This window comes from Bufo bufo, chromosome 5, assembly GCF_905171765.1.
Source record: "Bufo bufo chromosome 5, aBufBuf1.1, whole genome shotgun sequence".
In the NCBI taxonomy this organism is placed as follows: Eukaryota; Metazoa; Chordata; class Amphibia; order Anura; family Bufonidae; genus Bufo; species Bufo bufo.
In genome coordinates, this window is record NC_053393.1 from 501,963,309 (window position 1) to 501,984,037 (window position 20,729).

Here is a 20,729-nt window from a genome sequence, read left to right on the forward strand (position 1 = left end):
TCTCTACGCACTCCTGGACAAGGAGTGGCGTCACCCGGATAGGCATCTTCAGCCTGCAGAGAGTTCGGACGTCCTCTTTCCTTTTTCAGATGAGTCCATTACTATGTGGTCTGTCCCTCCTCGGGTAGATCCACAGGTGGCCCGTCTTGCTATGGCCACTACCCTTCCTTTGGCCGACGTGGCTTCCTTGTCTCATCCGTCGGACAAGAAGATAGACTTCTTGTCCAAGTCTGCATTTGTGGCAGCAGGTTCCGCTATCCGTCCCGCCTTTGCTGCGTCATGGGTGGCAAAGGCCTGTGTAGTCTGGGCCAAACAGCTTGTCCGGTCCTTGCCCCCAGATTCTTCTCAGGGGAGCTCCATCTCCTTGCCTCTCATCTTCTTCAGGCATCCTAGTATCTTTGTGATGCTTCCCTGGAATCGGTTCGCCAACTCTGTGGCCATCCGCCGCACGGTCCGGCTTCATGCCTGGGCGGCAGATGCCACCTCCAAAAAGGCGCTTATATATCTCCCCTTCCTGGGTGGTAGGCTTTTTGGGAAGTGTTTGAAGAAGCTTATTTCTGAGGCCACGGGTGGGAAAAGTTCCCTCCTGCCCCAGAACCATCCCCGCCGCCGCCGTCGTCCTATGTCTCCATCGCGATCACAGTGTTTTCACTCCTTTCTGGATTCCTCCTCCCATCAGGACAAAACGACAGTTCGCCCCCCTTCCTTCAAGGCCAAGCCCTCCTAGCACGCCCTCCCTAAGCCTTCCAATCCCCAGTCTGCAAAGCCATCATCTGCATGACGGTTTTCCCCCGCTCGGGTCGCCCCCTCGAGTAGGGGGTTGTTTGCTCGCCTTTCAGGATGACTGGAGCGCAAGCGTGGACGTTTCCTGGGTTCTGGAGGTAGTTTCCTCCGGATTCAAAATAGAATTTTCCGCCCTTCCCACAGGTCGGTTCTTCCAATCGTCACCGCTCAGGTCCCCCTCCTGGGCGGCCGCTTTTTTTCAGGCCATGCATTCCATTCACGCGCATGGAGTGATCGTTCCTGTTCCGACCTCTGAACGTTTTCAGGGGTTTTGCTCGAACTTCTTCACTTTTCCCAAGAAGGACGGTTCACTTCGCCCCATTTTGGATCTGAAGGCGCTCAATCATTTCGTCTGTGTCCGTCACTTTCGCATGGAATCCCTCAGATCGGTGATTGCTTCCCTCAAGGTTTCTGTCATCCATCGACATCCGGGATGCTTATCTGCATGTCCCCATAGCTCTGTCTCATCAGAGGTACCTTCGCTTCGCGGTAGGTTCTCTGCATTTTGAATTCGTGGCATTGCCCTTCAACCTGGCGTGTGTTTACAAAGGTGTTGGCTCCCCTCGTCGCACTTCTCCGTGCCAGGGGAGTTGCAGTAATACCCTACCTGGACGATATTCTGGTCAAGGCTCCATCCCGGGTAGATAACCTGTCCATCCTCCACATCACCCAGTCCTTGCTATCCCAGTTCGAGTGGCTGGTGAACCACTCCAAGTCCTCCCTTGTTCCCAGCCAGAGGATGTATTTCCTGGGCATTGTCTTAGACATTCGCCTCGGACGAGTGTTCCTTTCCCCAGGACAAGGTAGTGGCTCTCCAGTCAGGGTTGGCTCGCCTTCGTGAGCCGTCTCCTCTGTCCATCAGGGGTGCACGCGCGTTCTGGGCCAGATGGTTGCCTCCTTCGAGGCAATTCCTTATGCCCAATTCCACACTCGGTCCCTTCAGCTCTCAATTCTTGCCCGGTGGAACAAGTGTCCGTTAGGCCTTGATCTCCCGATCCGCCTTTCCCCTCAGGTTCGCCGGGACTTGCGTTGGTGGCTAAACCCCGAACAGTCTCCCTCGCCAGATCCTTCCTCCCCCCCCCCCCTCTCCCCCTGTTGACAGGTGATCTCCACCGATGCCAGTCTAGCAGGTTGGGTGGCAGTCTTCGGGTCTCTCACAGGGTCAGTGGTCGGTACGAGAGAGCTCCCTGCAGATCAATATCCTGGAGCTCAGGGCCATTTTCCTAGCTCTTTCCTGTTGGACTCCCCTCCTCCACGGTCTTCCTGTCTGGATTCAGACGGACAACTCCACTGTGGTGGCTTATTTGAACCACCAGGAGGGCACCAGAAGCGTGGCGGTCCTGAAGGAAGCCTCTCGCATCCTGTGGTGGGCAGAGGGACACATTCCCACTCTCTCCGCTGTCCGCAGTCGACAATTGGGCACCCGACCTCCTCAGTCGCAAACGTCTCGACCCGGGCGAGTGGTCTCTCCATCCAGAGGTGTTTCAACAGCTCTGTCAGCATTGTGAAATCCCAGACATGGATCTCTTCGCCTCACAAACTTCTGCTTTACGTCGCCAGGTCTCTGGATCCTCAGGCTCTTGCGGTAGATGCCTTAGTGCTCCCGTGTTCCCAGTTCAGTCTCCTGTATCTCTTCCCTCCCCTTTCGCTTCTTCCTCGGGTACTCAAACGCCTCAAAATGGATCGGGTCCCGGTGATATTAGTGGCCCCAGACTAGCCCCGCAGGTCGTGGTACGCAGATCTCATCTTTCTGCTCGCTGACACCCCATGGCAGCTACCGCTGCATCCCGACCTCCTTTCGCAAGGTTCCGCGGTGTCTCCGAGTCAGTCATCCAGACTATGCTTCGTGCACGTAAACGCCAGTCGGCCAGGATCTACCATCATACCTGGAAGTCTTATTTTGCCTGGTGTGAATCTGGTGAGGTTCACCCTCTCCTTTTTTCCGTCCCTAGGATTCTTGCCTTTCTGCAGGCCGGCCTTGAGAAAGGTCTCCGCCTGGCTTCCCTCAAAGGTCAGGCCTCGGCCTTGTCTGTTCTTTTCCAAAGGCCCTTGGCTTCTCGTTCCCAAGTGAAAACCTTCATTCAGGCATTCAGGGGGTGGCTCATTGCGTCCCCCCCCCCCCCCTTCCGTTCTCCAGTGGAACTATGGGATTTTAATCTGGTCTTAGATGCCCTTCAGTCCTCTCCCTTCGAGCCCTTGAAGGAGATCTCACTTTCTTACGTCTCTTTTAAGGTTGCCTTTCTAGTCGCGATTACCTCCATTCGCAGAGTTTCTGAGCTGGTGGCGTTCTCTTGCCGGTCCCCCTTTTTGGTTTTTCATCAGGACAAGGTTGTCCTGCGCCCAGTTCCCTCCTTTCTTCCCAAGGTGGTTTCCTCATTCCACATTAATGAGGAGATTGTGCTGCCTTCATTGTGTCCCAACCCCTCTCATCCCAGAGAGCGGTCTCTTCATCGTCTGGATATGGTTCGGGCGCTCCAGCTGTCTCTCCAGTTAACAGATTCCTTCCGTCGTTCTGAGGGCTAAGGTAAGGTTTTACAAGCCTCCAAAGCCACCATCTCCCGTTGGATTCGGTCGGCTGTCAAGGAAGCATATGTGGTGAAGGGTCGTGATCCCCCTTTCCGGTTGACCGCTCACTCCACTAGGATGGTTGGGGCATCCTGGGCGGTCAGGCATCTAGCCTCGGCCTCCCAAGTCTGCAAGGCCTCCTCCTGGGTCTCAGTTCACACCTTCTCCAGGTTTTACCACATCCATTCCTTGGCCTCTGCTGATGCCAGTTTGGGTCGCAAGGTTCTGCAAGCGGCTGTGCTCTAGGTTTTTCGCATGGCTGTTTCTTCCCTTCCTCGGGGACTGCTTTGGGACGTCCCGGGGTGCTGTGTCCCCCAATGCCATTCACGAGAAAAATGGATTTTTGTACTTACCGTAAAATCCTTTTCTCGTTGGATGCATTGGTGGACACAGATCCCACCTTTGTTGTTGTTATTTTCTTCGTTCAGGTTTTCCGGGTTTCCCGGGACTCTTCGATAATGGTCCTCTTTCTGGTTTAGGACATGTTGGCTTCACTTTTCGCTCTCGATTTTGGTGCTCCCACTGCTTTAGTACCAACTGGTTAGTTTAGTGTCTGTGCAGAGGGTATAGCCCATCTGGGTGGAGCCAACACTTTTCCTTTCTAGTGTCAGCCTCCTAGTGGCAGCTGGGCATATACCCATGGTGCTGTGTCCCCCAATGCATCCAATGAGAAAAGGATTTTACAGTAAGTACAAAAATCAATTTTTCTGGGCAGCAGATCGCGCTGTGTAAACAGCGACCTGCTGCGGAGAAAACGAGATTTTTGTACTTGCCTTAAAATCTGTTTCTCTTCGTTCATTGGGGGACACAGACTTGACCATGGATATAACTGTTGCCGCTAGGAGGCGGACACTAAGCACACAAAGTGTAAGCTCCTCCCATTCAGCTATACCCTTCCTACAGGGACTAAGCTACATCAGTTAGTGCAAAAGCAGCAGGAGAAGCAACACAAAAAAAGTCACACTATGTACAAAACCAAAACCACACAGGCCTGAAAAGGCCCCTTAACAAAGAATGGGTGGGAGCTGTGTCCCCCAATGAACAGAAGAGAAACAGATTTTACGGTAAGTACAAAAATCTAGTTTTCTCATCCGTATAATTGGGGGACACAGACTTGACCACCGGACGTTACAAAGCAGTCCCCAAGGGTGGGCATAACAAGAAACCCTCCCGTCAATCAGAAAACCGCCGTCTGCAAAACTCTACGCCCCAGAGACGTGTCCGCAGACACAAAGGTGTGCACTCTATAAAACTTGGAAAAAGTATGCAAAGACGACCAAGTAGCCGTCTGAAGTTCCGAAGCCCCGTGATGTACCGCCCAAGAGGCCCCCACTGCTCGAGCCGAATTAGCATTCTCTTTTAAGGGTGGGGCCTAGGGTTGGACGATATCAAAAATATTCCCACGATAACGATATTAAGAAATTTATCGCGATAACGATATATATCGCGATAAATGCCCATTTAGAAGAAAAAAACACTTGGGGCCACAAGGAGACATTATACTGTATGGGGGCAGCCACAAGGTGACGTTATACTGTATGGGGGCAGCCACAAGGAGACGTTATACTGTATGGGGCAGCCACAAGGAGACGTTATACTGTATGGGGCAGCCACAAGGAGACGTTACACTGTATGGGGGCAGCCACAAGGAGACATTACACTGTATGGGGGCAGCCACAAGGAGACATTACACTGTATGGGGGCAGCCACAAGGAGACGTTATACTGTATGGGGGCAGCCACAAGGAGACGTTACACTGTATGGGGGCAGCCACAAGTAGATGTTACACTGTATGGGGGCAGCCACAAGGAGACATTACACTGTATGGGGGCAGACGGGCAGTTCCCCAGCCTCTGATCAGCCCCCCCAGCCTCTGATCAGCCCCCCCAGCCTCTGATAAGCCCCTCATGTGCCTTCCCAGCCTCTCCCTCTTATCAGCCCCCTCTGGTAACCCCCCCCCCCCCCCCTAGTATTAATCATTGGTGGCAGTGGCCACAGGGTCCCCCTCCCCATCATTGGTGGCAGTGCCCCTTCCCCCCAGTATTAATCATTGCTGGCAGTCGCCACCGGGTCTCTCCCCCCCCCCCCCCCCCCCATCATTGGTGGCAGTGGGCAGTGCGCCCCCCCACCAGTATTAATCATTGGTGGCAGTGGCCACAGGGTACCCCTCCCATCATTGGTGGCAGTGGCGCCCCCCCCCCCTCCCCAGTATTAATCATTGGAGGCCACAGGGTCTTCCCCCGATCATCGGTGGCAGTCGGTCCCCCCTCCTCCCTCCCTCCCCAGTATTAATCCTTGGAGGCCACAGGGTCGTCCCCCCCATCATTGGTGGCAGTGGGCCCGGCCCCCCCCTCCTTCCCCAGTATTAATCATTGGAGGCCACAGGGTCGTCCCCCCATCATTGGTGGCAGTGGGCCCCCCCTCCTCCCTCCCCAGTATTAATCATTGGAGGCAACAGGGTCGTCGTCGCCATCATTGGTGGCAGTTTGCAGTTCCGATCGGAGTCCCAGCAGTGTAATGCTGGGGCTCCGATCGGTTACCATGGTAGCCAGGACGCTACTAAGGCTCTGGCTGCCATGGTATGTTAGTGAGCAGCATTATACTCACGTGCGTCGTGGCCGCCGGGCGCTCCTTCTTCTGTCTGTGCGGCGCATTGCTAAGGCTTATAGCATTAGCAATGCGCCGCACAGACAGAAGAAGGAGCGCCCGGCGGCCACGACGCACGTGAGTATAATGCTGCTCACTAACATACCATGGCAGCCAGGGCTCCAGTAGCGTCCTGGCTACCATGGTAACCGATCGGAGCCCCAGCATTACACTGCTGGGACTCCGATCGGAACTGCAAACTGCCACCAATGATGGGGACGACGACCCTGTGGCTTCCAATGATTAATACTGGGGAGGGAGGGAGGAGGGGGGGCACTGCCCACATTCCCGGCACCCGACCTCTGAGAGGACGCTGTGATCACCTGAGGGGTTAATTGCGTGAATCACAGCGTCCTCTCAGAGGTCGGGTGCAGGAAATGCGAGTCACAGAATTCCTTCCCTCCCCCACGCTGGCCGAACTGCTGAGAGAGCCGCCGCAAGCGGCCAGCAGGTATCGGGGGCATTTGCACGAGTACAAGTACTCTGCAAATGTCCCATATCGGTTCATGCTGGGGCGGGCGGCCGCAGATTTAGAAGCGGTCAGCGCCCATGACCGCTTCTATGACGTCACGAAATACCGCGGTATTTACGAAACGGCGATATCGCCATATCGCCGTTTTTTTAATACCGCAGTATATCGTGATACCGGTATATCGCTCAACCCTAGTGGGGCCCGGCCATTAACGTGGTACGCTTCCACAATGGCCAAACAAATCCATCGGGAAATGGAAGCCTTTGACGACGCCAGCCCTCTTCTCGGCCCCTCTGGAATTACGAACAGGGAATCCATCCACTGGAAAGATGCCGTCTGGGACAGATAAACTCGAACGGCTCGTACCAAATCCAGAGTATGGACGACTGCTCCCGAGGATGACTGGTCTGGGCAAAATGAAGGGAGAATAATCTCCTCATTTAGATGGAATGCCGACACCACCTTCGGCAGGAAGGACTGCACAGGGCGAAGGACCACCTTATCCTGATGGAGGATCAGGAAAGGCGACCGACATGAAAGCACTGCGAGTTCCGACACCCTACGGATGGACGTAATTGCCACCAACAATGCCACCTTGTAAGACAGGAAGCACAGCGACACCTGCTGCAAGGGCTCAAACAGAGAAGATTGGAGAGTGTTGAGCACTAGATTAAGATCCCAAGGATCCAACGGAGGACGGAAAGGGGGAGCAGCACGCGCCACCCCCTGTAGAAATGTCCGAACTTCCGAAAGTGAAGCTAAATTCCTCTGAAAAAGAATGGAGAGTGCCGACACTTGCCCTTTGAGGGAGCTGAGAGCCAGGCCAAGCCCGACTGCAGGAAAGCCAAAAGTCGCGGCAAAGCGACCCAAACGGGAGGCAGCTGATGCCGCTCGCACCAACTAAAGTAGGACTTCCAGGTCCGGTGGTAGATTCTAGAAGACGACTGCTTCCTGGCCCGAATCATGGTCTGGACTACTGCATCCGAAAAACCACGAGCCTTCAGTACGGCGGCTTCAACAGCCATGCCGTTAAATGTAGCTTCCCTAAATTCTGGTGGAAGATCGGCCCCTGCGACAGCAGGTCGTCCGGAAGAGGAAGACGCCAAGGTTCGTCGGCGAGAAGGGCGACTAGAGACGTGTGCCACACCTGGCGCGGCCAATCTGGGGCCACGAGAATGACGGGCAGTCCCTCGGACCTGATCTTCCGGAGGAGACGTGGAATGAGAGGAAGAGGCGGGAACACGTAAGGAAACATGAACCGACTCCATGGAATCACCAGAGCGTCACACGCCAGGGCCATGGGGGTCCCTGGACCGCGCGACGAAGTCCTCCACCTTGTTGAAATGTGAGGCCACGAGATCCACATCCGGCCAACCCCACTGCTCGCCACAATTTTTTTTTTATACTCCCTCTTCTGCCCCACTGGCTCCAGCTGGATCACCACCTTCGGTGTGTGGCCCCTTGGGGAGGGACGTTACACTGGAACAGAGGGAATTTGCAGTGGACAGCTGTGGTGATCTGAATGCTGGCGGGAAACAGAGGCTTTGTAGGAACCTCTGGTCCTCCTTTGCTTCTGGAGAACGGGAAGGAGCAGGGGGCTTGGGGGACCCCCTGGTCTTCCATCTCCTGGGTGGGAGTGCAGGCAGTTTAAAGGACTGCCTGAGACTTCCGCTAGAAAAAAGAACAAAAATCAGCAGACCTGCAATGCAGGGAGGTCTGCCTCCTACAGACACTAAGCTAAAACTGATGTAGCTTAGTCCCTATAGGAAGGGTATAGCTAAAGGGGAAGAGCTTACACTTTGTGTGCTTAGTGTCCGCCTCCTAGCGGCAACAGCTACACCCATGGTCAAGGCCTGTGTCCCCCAATGATACGGACGAGAAACAGTGCATTTGTATGAGGTTGAACAATGACAGTAGCCATCACACGAAGTGTAAATATGCCATAAAAGGGTTTTCTGACATTTTTAATACTGATGACCTATCCTCCGGATTAGTTCAAATATAGTCGATGGCAGCATCTCCTTTCAGGGTTCTTTAATCATAATGGGTCCATAAAAATGTACAATGCCAAAGAAAGTGCAACGTTTCGACGACTATGTATTTTTTTTGTACATTTTTATGGACCCATTAAGATTCGCCGCGCCTGCGCACTTTATTCCCCATTCCGGCACATGCGCATTAAACGCTCTTGTGCCCCTGCCCATTATGGGAAATGAAGTGTGCAGGCGCGGCGAATCTTGTGAACGGCGCTGGCGCTGGATTTCTGAAGAACCTAGGGCGGGCCAGAGGGGTGAAAGGGGAGGGGTTTCATTTGAATAGCGACGAGGGGCCTGGGCACCGGCCGCTTGAACGCCGCCCCTGGGCACCTTCAGACCTAATTTGCATATTGAATAAAAGTGTTTTTTAAAGAAAATAAGTGACAGACAGCTATACGGTAAGTAGCATTCCAATATGGGGACTATAATGCTGATAATGGTGTTAGGGCTCTTTCACACTTGCGTTCTTTTCTTCCGGCATAGAGTTCCGTCGTCGGGGCTCTATGCCGGAAGAATCCTGATCAGTTTTATCCTAATGCATTCTGAATGGAGTGAAATCCGTTCAGGATGCATCAGGATGTCTTCAGTTCCGGAACGGAACGTTTTTTGGCCGGAGAAAATACCGCAGCATGCTGCGCTTTTTTCTCCGGCCAAAAATCCTGAAGACTTGCCGCAAGGCCGGATCCGGAATTAATGCCCATTGAAAGGCATTAATCCGGATCCGGCCTTAAGCTAAACGTCGTTTCGGCGCATTACCGGATCCGACGTTTAGCTTTTTCTGAATGGTTACCATGGCTGCCGGGACGCTAAAGTCCTGGCAGCCATGGTAAAGTGTAGTGGGGAGCGGGGGAGCAGTATACTTACCGTCCGGGCGCCCCAAGCACATGGATCACGTGATCGCATGGCACTTCATCCATGCGCATGGGGCGCTCTGACGTCTTTCTGGAGCGCCCCGGGAGCCGCGTGGACTGTAAGTATACTGCTCCCCACTACTACTATGGCAGCCAGGACTTTAATAGCGTCCTGGCTGCCATAGTAACACTGAACGCATTTTGAAGACGGATCCGTCTTCAAATGCTTTCAGTACACTTGCATTTTTCCGGATCCGGCGTGTAATTCCGGCAAGTGGAGTACACGCCGGATCCGGACAACGCAAGTGTGAAAGAGGCCTTAGTGTTCTATAATGGTCAGTATAGGTGAAAGACTCCCTTTAAAGAACTCTGAGGGACATGCTGCCATCAACTATATTTGAAGTATCTATGGAGCGACCACCGTGGATCTGAGGTTGCAGATTGGCTGATGCATTCCTGGTGCTGCTTTCAATTAGCTTTTTTCTTCTATCCTCCAGATTAGGTCATCAGTATATGATCGGCAGGGGTCCGATACCCAGCACCCCGCTGAGCAGCTGTTTGAGAGGGCCCAGGCGCTCCTGTGAGTGCCGCTGCCTTCTCACAGCTCACCAAGCAGAGCACCATACGTAGTATAGCACCTGTGCTTGGTATCGCAGTTCAGCCACATTCATTAATATGGGACTGAGCTGCCCCTATGCCAGGTGACCGATGAATGTGTCGTCACTGGCCTAGGAAAAGTGGAGAGAAGGCCACGGCGCTCACTGGAGAGCCACTACCTTCTCAAACAGCTGATCGGCAGGGGTGCCGGGTGTCAGACCCCTAACGATCAGATACTGATAACCTAGGATAGGTCATCAGTATTAAAATCTCGGAAAACCCTTTTAAGTCTTCACCATATAAAAGGTTACGTGAATTGGTGGACTTCTTCTCACAGCAGTTTTTATTTGTATTTGTACCTGTCGTGAGTCCTTCATGTTTCTGCATGACTGGTATAATGATGTTAATATGAAAGATGTCACAAACAGGAGATAATTACTTACTGTACCAAGTGCAGATGGTAATTGCTTTTTTTGTGTGCATTGAAACCAGTAGCTATTCATAACATAATGGTCTTGTCTTTACACTTAGGACCCAACTTTCAAACCCTGTCAGATGAAGACGCACTTTTCCCTGCCCTTTCCAGTAAATTATATTGGTGAATGTGTGAGGACCACTCCTTACACGCATGCTGACTATGCCAGGTAAAATTATTACATCAGTTGTATCTAGTGAATACATAGTACCCTTCATAAAACCCTGACTTAAAGTGTATCTGTCACCCCCATTCTGGACCATTATCTATAATACATGAGGAGTACTGCAGATATGGAGTCCAGATCAGCGCTCAGAGCTGCATTGAAATGCATTGTCATGACTGCTGTGCACAGGAGTCCTCTCCATTATGTTAGAACAGCACAGCAGTCCAAACTGTGTATTTCAGCGTAGCTTCCAGTGGTGACAGCAGGGAAACCGGGAGCAGTAGGAAAAAGGGTGATCTGGACTCCTTATCTGCAGTACTACTCATGTATTACTGCAGATAGTAGTCCAAAATTGGGGTGACCTTTTTCCTGTAAAGTCTAACTATCGTTTTGGTTTATTTTTAATATAATGCAGTGACAGGGATGTAAAAGGGGTTCTCCGGAAATTAAGAAAATGAAAATAATTAAATATTACTTTACTATAAATATATTCCCAAATCCCTTTCATTAGTTATAATTAGAGATGAACGAATTTCATAACCTGGAATTTGCTCATCTCTAGTTATAATGGCTTGTTTTGTCTGGGGAGCAATCATTAGGAGAAATTAAATGGCGGCCGTCCTATTAGTACACACAAAACCTGTCCTAATCACACAGGAGGACAAGTTACTTCAGAACACTAAGCTTAAAGAGCTGCCTCCTCCTCCTCTCCTATTTGTCAGGGATTATGATCCTGAATACAGATGATAAGAACATCAGCTGAATCTCTGTAGTAATGGAGTTCATGAGGAGACATGAAGTACAGAGAGGAGGTGGGGGTATGGATAATGAGCAGCAGCACTTGTATGTAGTCTCCATTACCACAGTCTGTCCTGTCCGTCCTCTCTCTCTACTTCATGTCTCCTCATAAACTCCATTACTACAGAGATTCAGCTGAAAATCATATTAAACTCTATTTATAATCTCTGACAAGTAGAGCAGAGAGGAGGATGAGGCAGCTCTTTAGCTCAGTGTTCTGAAGTAACTTGTGCTGCTGTGTGATTAGGACAGGTTTTTTGTGTACTAATAGGACGACTGCCATTTTATTTTTCCTAATGACTGCTCCCTAGAGAAAACAAGCCATTGTACCTAATAATAATATTGATTATATATTTGTAATAAAGTAATATTTAAGTATTTAAATTTTCTTAATTCCCGGAGAACCCCTTTTAAACGTTCATTAGGAAAAGAGTCTTTAAACCAAACGACAGTGACCCTTTAAGTACTGTCGATTACAGCAGAGTGATGTTATTGACATATATTGCATGTGCCTGCTCAGATTAAAATTTTCATATTTATCATACGTTTTTCCCCATTTAGCCTTCGTTTACTTGCACGAGTAATGACCGCAAAATTCCTCCATGGGGAGATCAGAGAAAAGGGGGGTGCCTATGGAGGAGGGGCCAAGTTGGGATTTGATGGCGTTTTCACATTCTACTCGTATCGGTGAGAATAAGAACATCCTTCATGTAGACTCCGCTGTAATATACTGTAATGTATAGACAGTCTCTCATGTGTTTTTTTTTTTTTTTTTTTTATATAACAGAGATCCAAATGCCTTGTCTACATTGTCCACGTTTGAAAAGGCAGTCGCTTGGGCCAAGTCTGGAAAGTTTACTGCACAAGACCTTGACGAAGCCAAATTGTCAGTATTTTCAGCTGTGGATTCTCCTGTTGCTCCTTCTGACAAAGGTATTTTTGAGGCTTGAAGCACTAACTCATTGAAGACATCTGCCCTACATGTACAGCAAATGTACAGATCGCAAATGATTAACCCCTCAGATGCCGTGGTCACATGTGACCATGGCATCTGAGCGATGAAAACCCAGGATCGCCTCATCTCCCGGCCTTGGAATGGCTTCCCCTAGCAGCGATCGAGGGAGCTGTTCATTCCCTGTGGCAAGCTTGGACCCTCTGAAGGATCCAAGGCTGCCGCAGACATGTTCCTATGGAGCCCTGCCTGTAGCATAATAGGCATTGCTGCGTCCCAAAACACCCATACTGTCTAAAAAAAATATTTATCCCGTATATAGAGAATGACATAGCGGAAAAAGAAATGAAAAATTGCCAATTCGCCATTTTTCCGTCGCTTCACTCCCCCCCAAAAAATTGAAAACAAAGGGATCAAAAATTATGCACACCCCAAAATGGTATCAATGAAAACCAGAGTTTGCCTCGCAAAAAAGAGCCCTCACCCTGCTCCGTAGACGTGAAAATAAAAAAGTTATGGATTCAGAATATGGTGATGAAAAAAAAAAATCTATATTTTTTATTTTTTTTTAAAACACAAAAAATATAGAAATGTGCCATCACTGGAATCGTACTGACCCAGAGAAATGAAGGGCACGGGGCATGGTTTTACCACGTGGGGAATACGGTGTTTCTTTTCCAATTCCATCCCATTTGGAGTTTCTTTCCAGCTTCCCACTACATTGTATATAATATTAAATGGTGCTATTAAATTTACAATTTGGCCATCAAAAAAGCTATGTGAACGGAAAAATAAGTTATGGCTCTAGGAAGGCCCGGAGTAAAAATTCAGAATATCGCCATGTCCTCAAAGTATTGTGTTGTGACAGTCCTTGCCTCATTTTGCTGACTTTCTCTTTCTACATCGTTGCATTGAGCAATGCATTGTAACCGTATTTACCCGGAGTACAGCTTCCACATCACAGCTAAAGCCTATATTACACAGGCCGATAGAGCAAGCGATTGTCGGGAGAGAAGCGGTCCTTCCCAGCTAGCGGAGGAGACCGCTGCTATTACTTGCAGAGATCTCCTCCGCAGCATGGGGAGGAGCAATCATTATGCCATCGCTTGTCACCATACTGTATAGTGGTTTGCCGGCCGCAGATCGTAATGAGGCAAACAATGATCTTTGAGCGTTTGCACGATCATCAGGCAATCAGCGGCAGTATTACACCGCAAGATGATTGGTAACGCTCATTAGCGATCATCTGCCGAAAAATCGGCAGGTGTAATACCTAATAGCCTTAAGGGGCTGTCCAGGCTTTTACTATTGATGACCCCTATCCTCAGGATAGGTCATCAATATCAGACTGGCAGGGGTCCGACTCCCAGCACCCCTGCCGATCAGCTGTATGAGGAGATATTGGATATCTATACTTCCCCAGTAATAGATATCAGTATGATATGAATATGGGTGTAGGGAAAGAAACAAAGCACACGTTAGATAAGACCACCCTAGTATAATGTTGTATAGGTGTAGTTATATACCAACTCTAAGGCCCCTTTCACACGGGCGAGTTTTCCGCGCGGGTGCAATGCGTGAGGTGAACGCATTGCACCCGCACTGAATACCGACCCATTAATTTCTATGGGGCTGTGCACATGAGCGGTGATTTTCACGCATCACTTGTGCGTTGTGTGAAAATCGCAGCCTGCTCTATTTTGTGCATTTTTCACGCAACGCAGGCCCCATAGAAGTGAATGGGTCTGCGTGAAAATCGCAAGCAAGTGCGGATGCGGTGCGATTTTCACGCACTGTTGCTAGGAGACGATCGGGATGGGGACCAGATCATTATTATTTCCCCTTACATGGTTATAAGGGAAAATAATAGCATTCTGAATACAGGATGCTTAGTAAAATAGGGCTGGAGGGGTTAAAAAAATAATAATTTAACTCACCTTAATCCACTTGTTCGCGCAGCCGGCATCTCTTCTGTCTTCTTCTTTGAGGAATAGGACCTTTGATGACATCACTATGCTCATCACATGATCCATCACCATGGTAAAAGATCATGTGATGAGCGCAGTGACGTCATCAAAGGTCCTATTCCTCAAAGAAGAAGACAGAAGAGATGCCGGCTGCGCGAACAAGTGGATTAAGGTGAGATAAATTATTATAATTTTTTTAACCCTTCCAGCCCTATTGTACTATGCATTCTGTATTCAGAATGCTATTATTTTCCCTTATAACCATGTTATAAGGGAAAATAATACAATCTACAGAACCTTGAACCCAAACCTGAACTTCTGTGAAGAAGTTCGGGTCTGGGTACCACATTCAGTTTATTATCAGGCGCGTGCAAAACGCATTGCACCCGCGTGATAAAAACTGAACAACGGAACGCAATCGCAGTCAAAACTGACTGCAATTAGGTGCCTACTCGCGCGGGTTTGCCGCCACGCATCCAGACCTTATCCGGACACGCTCGTGTGAAAGAGGCCTAACACTGACCCGAAAAATCAAATCAAATCAAATCGAGAAGACAGACTAATTAACAATGGGCTTATATTGGACCGCTGCCCCATTGGGGAGTTTTCCTTACACCTATTTACCATATCGATATCCTGGGAAAGGATAGGTCATCATTATCACATCGGCAGGGGTCTCAGTTCTGGCACCCCAGTCGATCAGCTAATTCAGGTAACTGCTGTGCTCGCCGGAGCTCTGGTGAGTGACGCAGGCTCCCGGCAGCTTTCCAAGCACAGCGCCGTACATTGTTTAGTGGCTGTGCTTGGTACTGCAGCTCAGCTCCATTGACTTGAATGGGGCTGAGCTGCAACTAGACCGCGTGACTGATGTATTTACTTGAGTACCACTGTGCTTTACTCTGGGCCATATTTATAAGGTCAGTTTCACAATGCCATAATATGGTCACATTTATTGGGTCTTCGTTAAGTTTGCCATTTCAGGACCCCTCATGGTTCTACTAAACTGAACCTTAAAGGGGTTTCCCTACTTTTTTATACTAGTTTCTGATTGGTGGGGGACCGATCCCTGCTAATCAGCTGTTTGAGAAGATACCGCCACTCACAAGAATGCTGCAGCCTCCTCAAACAGCTGATCGTCGGGGGTCCCGGGGGTCTGGCCTCTGCCGGTCAGATACTGATGACCTGTTCTGAAGCATCATTATAAAAAAGTTGGAAAACTTAAATAGAGTGCTTTGGTGGCTTACATTTAGTTCAGTAGAACTGTGGGGAGGCCTGGGTCTTGTGGCCAGGTAACCCTACATTTTCCATTCTATATAATGAATTTGAATGGAATCTGTAGCAAATCAAAATGTATACATTTTCCATTAATACGACTCCTGTCTGAATCATCTTATCCATCGTGGATTGTGCAGTAAGGTAAACCATGATGCCAGTGCGCTTACAGCTTTAACCTTACCATGTCTGATCATTTGAGTAACTTTTCTAGCACTCGTTGTAGTCCTAGTGCAGGAATCCTCAACCTGCGGCCCTCCAGCTGTTGTATAACTACAACTCCCAGAATGCCCTGCTGTAGGCTGATACCGGTAGGCTGTTCGGGCATGCTGGGAGTTGTAGTTTTGCAACAGCTGGAGGGCCGCAGTTTGAGGATGCGTGTCCTAGTGATATTCAGTCAGGGTAATTGGTGAGACAATCCATGTAAACCCGGCTACTTCCAAACCAGAGTCTCGGTATTCAGTGCAGGTTGGCAGTGTTGGGCAGGAACCATTGCAGGCTCTAAAACCTTCCTTGGAGATAGCAGGAACGGGCTGCCAATGCCAAGTCCTATAACGAAGAACAATCCACAAATACCGTGCCGTATTCCACACCTTCATCTCCTCTATAATGGGTTAAACCTCACACCCATGCTGCCGTTTGCTTGAATCACCTATTACAACAATCTTTGTATTTTAGGCATGAATCTTTTCCTGCATGGAATAACTGACGAGATGAGACAAAAGCACAGGGAGCAGCTGTTTGCTGTCAGTCATTCAGATCTCATTAATGTTGCCAGCAGGTAGGTGTGCGATTACTAAGAGGATGTACTCGTAGTTTCAGCCCGTTGTTGGCCTACGTCATGCAATTTCACCCTGTGTCTCTAGTACAATATAACATAAGTATTAAATGGCCTCTGTCAGCAGATTTGTACCTATGACAGATGAAGGCATCCATGTTGGTTCCATGTTCATATGTGCCCACATTGCTGAGAAAAATGATGTTTTAATATATGCAAATGAGCCTCTAGGAGCAACGGGGGCGTTACCATTACACCTAGAGGCTCTGCTCTCTCTACAACTGCTGAGCCCTCTGCACTTTGACAGGGCCAGGGGTGATGACGTTTTCATTGCCTGGTCCTGTCAAAGTGCAGAGGGAGCAGTAGTTGCAGAGAGAGCAGAGCCTCTAGGTGTAATGACAACGCCCCTGTTGCTCTTAGAGGCTCATTTGCATATATTAAAACTTTATTTTTCTCAGCATTGCGGGCACATATGAACATGGGACCAACACAGATGTCTTCAGCTGCCAAGTGCACATGTAACAGGTCAGCCAGCTTCATGGGTACAAAACTGCTGACAGATGCCTTCTTAGAGTAAACTTCCCAAACAGCACAAAATTGTGAGATGGACATTAGTTTATGTGCACCATAAACTTCATGTTGGATCCATAATTTATTTTATATATATATTTTTTTTTTTCATTTTCGCTTTCATCAAGAAATGTATGGACCTAACATGGCCCTCTAAGGGCTCATGCACAGAGCCGTTGCCCGGCAGTGCCCATATCGAGGCCCGCAAACAGCAGGTCTGCAATATGCGGACACCGGCCACGTGCACCCCGCATCACGGGCCGTGTGCATAAGCTACTTTTTGCTTTATCTAGTATGTAGTCCATACACACTTGCAGAAATTGGCATTAAAATGTTGTACTAAATTAAACGTTAAGGGGTTTTCTGGGAGCAGAATATTGATAATCTTTATGATAGGTCATCAATATCTGACCGGTGGGGGTTTGACTCCCTGCCAGTGATGTCACATCCATCGGTTACATGGCTTGGACTGTAACACCAAGCACAGCCGCTATACAATGTGCTGAGGCTGCAGTGCTCCCCAGTGTAGGACCCCCCACCCCTGAGGATTTATGCTAGAAAATTGGTGTAGAAGCTTTTTCTATAGGGTTTGAAAAGTGCAGATAACAAGTGCTTCCTGTAGAAGCTGCAACAATCTCAATGCTTGTCTTTTCCCCCCCAGATATTTGGCTATTGGCCAGTGCACACATGGAATGGCTGTTCTGGGCCCTGAAAATGCCAGTATTGCAAAAGATCCATCCTGGATTATTCGATGAGATTATTCTTCACAAAGAAGATGAGTTCCTCCTACCGCACAAAGTTTATTAGTCCTTGTAAAGGACACCTATTTATAAATGCTTTGACATTTATTTTATAATCTCGTAATTTTTCTTGTAATGCTGAATTATAGTATTAAAAAAAATGCCCAGAAATATTTTGTCATAATATCTTATATTATGTAAATCTGATGTTCCTAAGATTGGATATTCCAAACTCAAACTGGAGTCGAGACACCGTAATGTGATGTGGAGCTAATGCCCGGTGGTTTCCATATGCGGCGAATAAAGTGCGGATTCATTGCCTGATGGACCCGATCTCGCCATCCATCATTTTCACCTGGAAAAAGCTCTGATCTTTTTTTACCCTTCAGTAAAATATCTGTCAGCCGCAGTGAAGAACACAGTGCTTGATGTCAGATGGAGAAAATGATAAAATAAAAGTACTTTGAAAAACTGCATTAAACATTAATAATTTGTACTATTTTTCTTAACATGTCCAACTGTCAGTCTTCATGTGGCTGATGTTGTGCAACCCCCATCATCCTCTTCCTCATGGATCAGACATGAATGCTCCTGTACTCTGCCCAACTATAAAGAATGGCTCCTCCATTTCCTCCTGTGTTATGGGGGCACGGTGGAATCTTTCTTATTTGGTCTTGCTGCTGTCTTCAGGGAACCTCAGAGATCTCTGGTCTAGGCAATTCCAGGTGAGGTAAACACGACAATATCACAAATGTCTGCGACAAACTCTTATCCAGACTAAGGTCAGTGTCAGTCAGCTGTGTGTAGTCCATGTGTCGGCCTCGTCTCCTGGACCCAAACTCACAACATCATGATGATTGCTGATGCTGTCAGTTCCTGCCTTACTGCTGGTCTACTGTGCTCTCATGATGCTATGAGTACAGTACAGTAGACCCACGGTCAGATAGGAACTGACTGCTTCTTAAATCACTGTGATGCCGTCAGCTTGGGCCATCTGGCACCGACCGAATACCTTGTAACAAACACAGCAGTTGTGTGGTCACGATGGGGTTTTATCCTCTTAAAGGGGTTTTTACAAGACTTTAATACTGAAGATCTATCCTCTGGATAGGTCATCATGGTCTGATCGGTAGGGGTCTGATACCCAGGACTAGGGATGAGCGAATAGACTTCGGATGAAACATCCAAAGTCGATTTGCATAATACTTTGAATACTGTACGAAGCAAGCGCTCCGTACAGTATTAGAATGTATTGGCTCCTATGAGCCGAGGCTATTACCCGAGTTCGGGAAATGTTTTTTCTCGCCCATATTCCTTGGGGGACACAGGAAACCATGGGTATAGCTCTGCTCCCTAGGAGGCGTGACACTAAGCGAAAGCTGTAAGCCCCTCCTCCATCAGCTATACCCTTCAGCCTGGAGAAGAGACTGCCAGTTTTTGCTTAGTGTCCAAGGAGGCAAGACACCCCCTGCTTATGCAGGGTTGTTATCCTATGATTTTTATTTTTACGTTATTTGTTGTTTTTAATTCGGTTTTTTTTTTTTTTTTTTTTTTCTACCTACAGGGACAACAGAGGCGCATTAGACCCCTCTGTTTCTCCCGGGGTTGAGTTGCGCCAGTGCCGGTAATTCCGCACTGCCGCCTCCCCCACAGAAGACAAGGTGGACCAGGGCAGCCTCGCTCCCCTGCGTCCCGCCAGCTCAGGGTCGCCCGCACGCCAAGTCCCTCCCCCGGCTTCCTGCCACTGCGGTGCCAGGAGCTGAAGGGGCGACCCCCGCTGGATGGACTGAGGGCGAAGACAGCGTATGGTGAGAGTGGCTGCTCCAGCCTCCCCTTCCTCCCTCCCACCGCTGCTACCAACATGGCCACTGTTACATGGCCACTGCTACATATCGGGACGTTACCGGGCTTAGTTGGAGGGCAGTTTATCTGGGCAAGTCCTAGTACGCTGCCTTACAGGGGACGGCTGCAGACAAGCAAGCCGTCTGCTACATCTAGGCGCGGTGGGAGCCGTTTTCCTGGCATGAACGGCGCCATTTCATGGCCGGCACTTCAACATCCTTGGGGGTTAAAATCATTTTGCCGCGCGCGCGCGGCTCTGCTTCGGCTTCAGCGCGGCAGAGGGGGGGCGGAGCTTCCTTACACATTCAGCTCCGTGCTGCTGCGCTCCGCTACTTCCGGGTTCATCTCTCTGCCGTGCGATCCTGAAGCCATTCAGCTCCGTGCTGCTGCCTCTCCTCCACAGCCTCCTCAGTCTGTTCCCCTTACAGCTGCCGCTTGTATCATCCGGGTCTGGTAGGACTGTTTAACCCCCTCCGTGCCACAGTACTGTTGCTTGGTTCTCACTTTAAGTGCAACATCTTTCCACCATGTCAGACCCTTCTGCAGCCGCCAAGCCATGGTACCATGCCTGTACTGCCTGTAGGGAACCCTTTCCCCGGGGGCAGTCTGATCCGCACTGTACTGCATGCCGAGCTCCACCGCAGCCTCAGTCGCCCGCTGTGTCGCTCCCTGCTTCCTCTGACCCGCCTGACTGGGCTAGATCCCTGTCCCAGGCCGTGGAAAGCCTCACTCATGTCGTGGGCCGCCTAATAGACAGGCCACCTACCCCGCAGGACGCCACTCTGACTGTCGCGCCCTCCGGGTCCACTGCTTCTGCCGCTGCAGCGGGTTCACCCTCTCCTAGTGACCCCTCCCGAGCTAGGCACTCTCAGAAGCGTATTAGAGTAGAGCGAGCCTCCTCCTCTGAGGCCTCGCTCTCTCCGCCACGCGTGCGCACCCAGACGGGCCTCTCCTCTCCAAAGGATTCGCTCTCTGAAGGTGAATTGGCGGCTTCAGATTTGGAAATGGACTCGGCCCTGCCGTCCAAGCTAGCCTCAGCGATGGGTCAACTCATCTCTGATATTCGTGACACCTTTAAGGTGCAGGATGACCCCCCTAGCTCGGACGCAGCTAGCATCTCCTTTATCAGACCCAGGCAGGCCTCAAAAGTCTTTCCAATCCACTCTGATTTCTCCTCCGTGGTGTCTAAGGCTTGGGCTCGCCCGGACGCCCGTTTTGT

The 20,729-nt window shown here is 49.7% G+C and overlaps 1 protein-coding gene across 1 annotated transcript in view; it reads left to right on the forward strand.

Annotated features, from left to right (window-relative positions):
- PITRM1 (pitrilysin metallopeptidase 1) overlaps positions 1-18,149 on the forward strand; it is a 90,701-nt gene extending 72,552 nt beyond the window's left edge. The window contains exons 23-27 of the mRNA XM_040434329.1: positions 10,482-10,594; positions 11,951-12,076; positions 12,177-12,322; positions 16,259-16,361; positions 17,590-18,149. Coding sequence (XP_040290263.1) covers positions 10,482-10,594; positions 11,951-12,076; positions 12,177-12,322; positions 16,259-16,361; positions 17,590-17,683 — 582 coding nt within the window. The 3' untranslated portion in view covers positions 17,684-18,149. The remainder of the gene's footprint in view (positions 1-10,481; positions 10,595-11,950; positions 12,077-12,176; positions 12,323-16,258; positions 16,362-17,589) is intronic.
- The last annotated feature ends 2,580 nt before the right edge of the window (positions 18,150-20,729 follow it).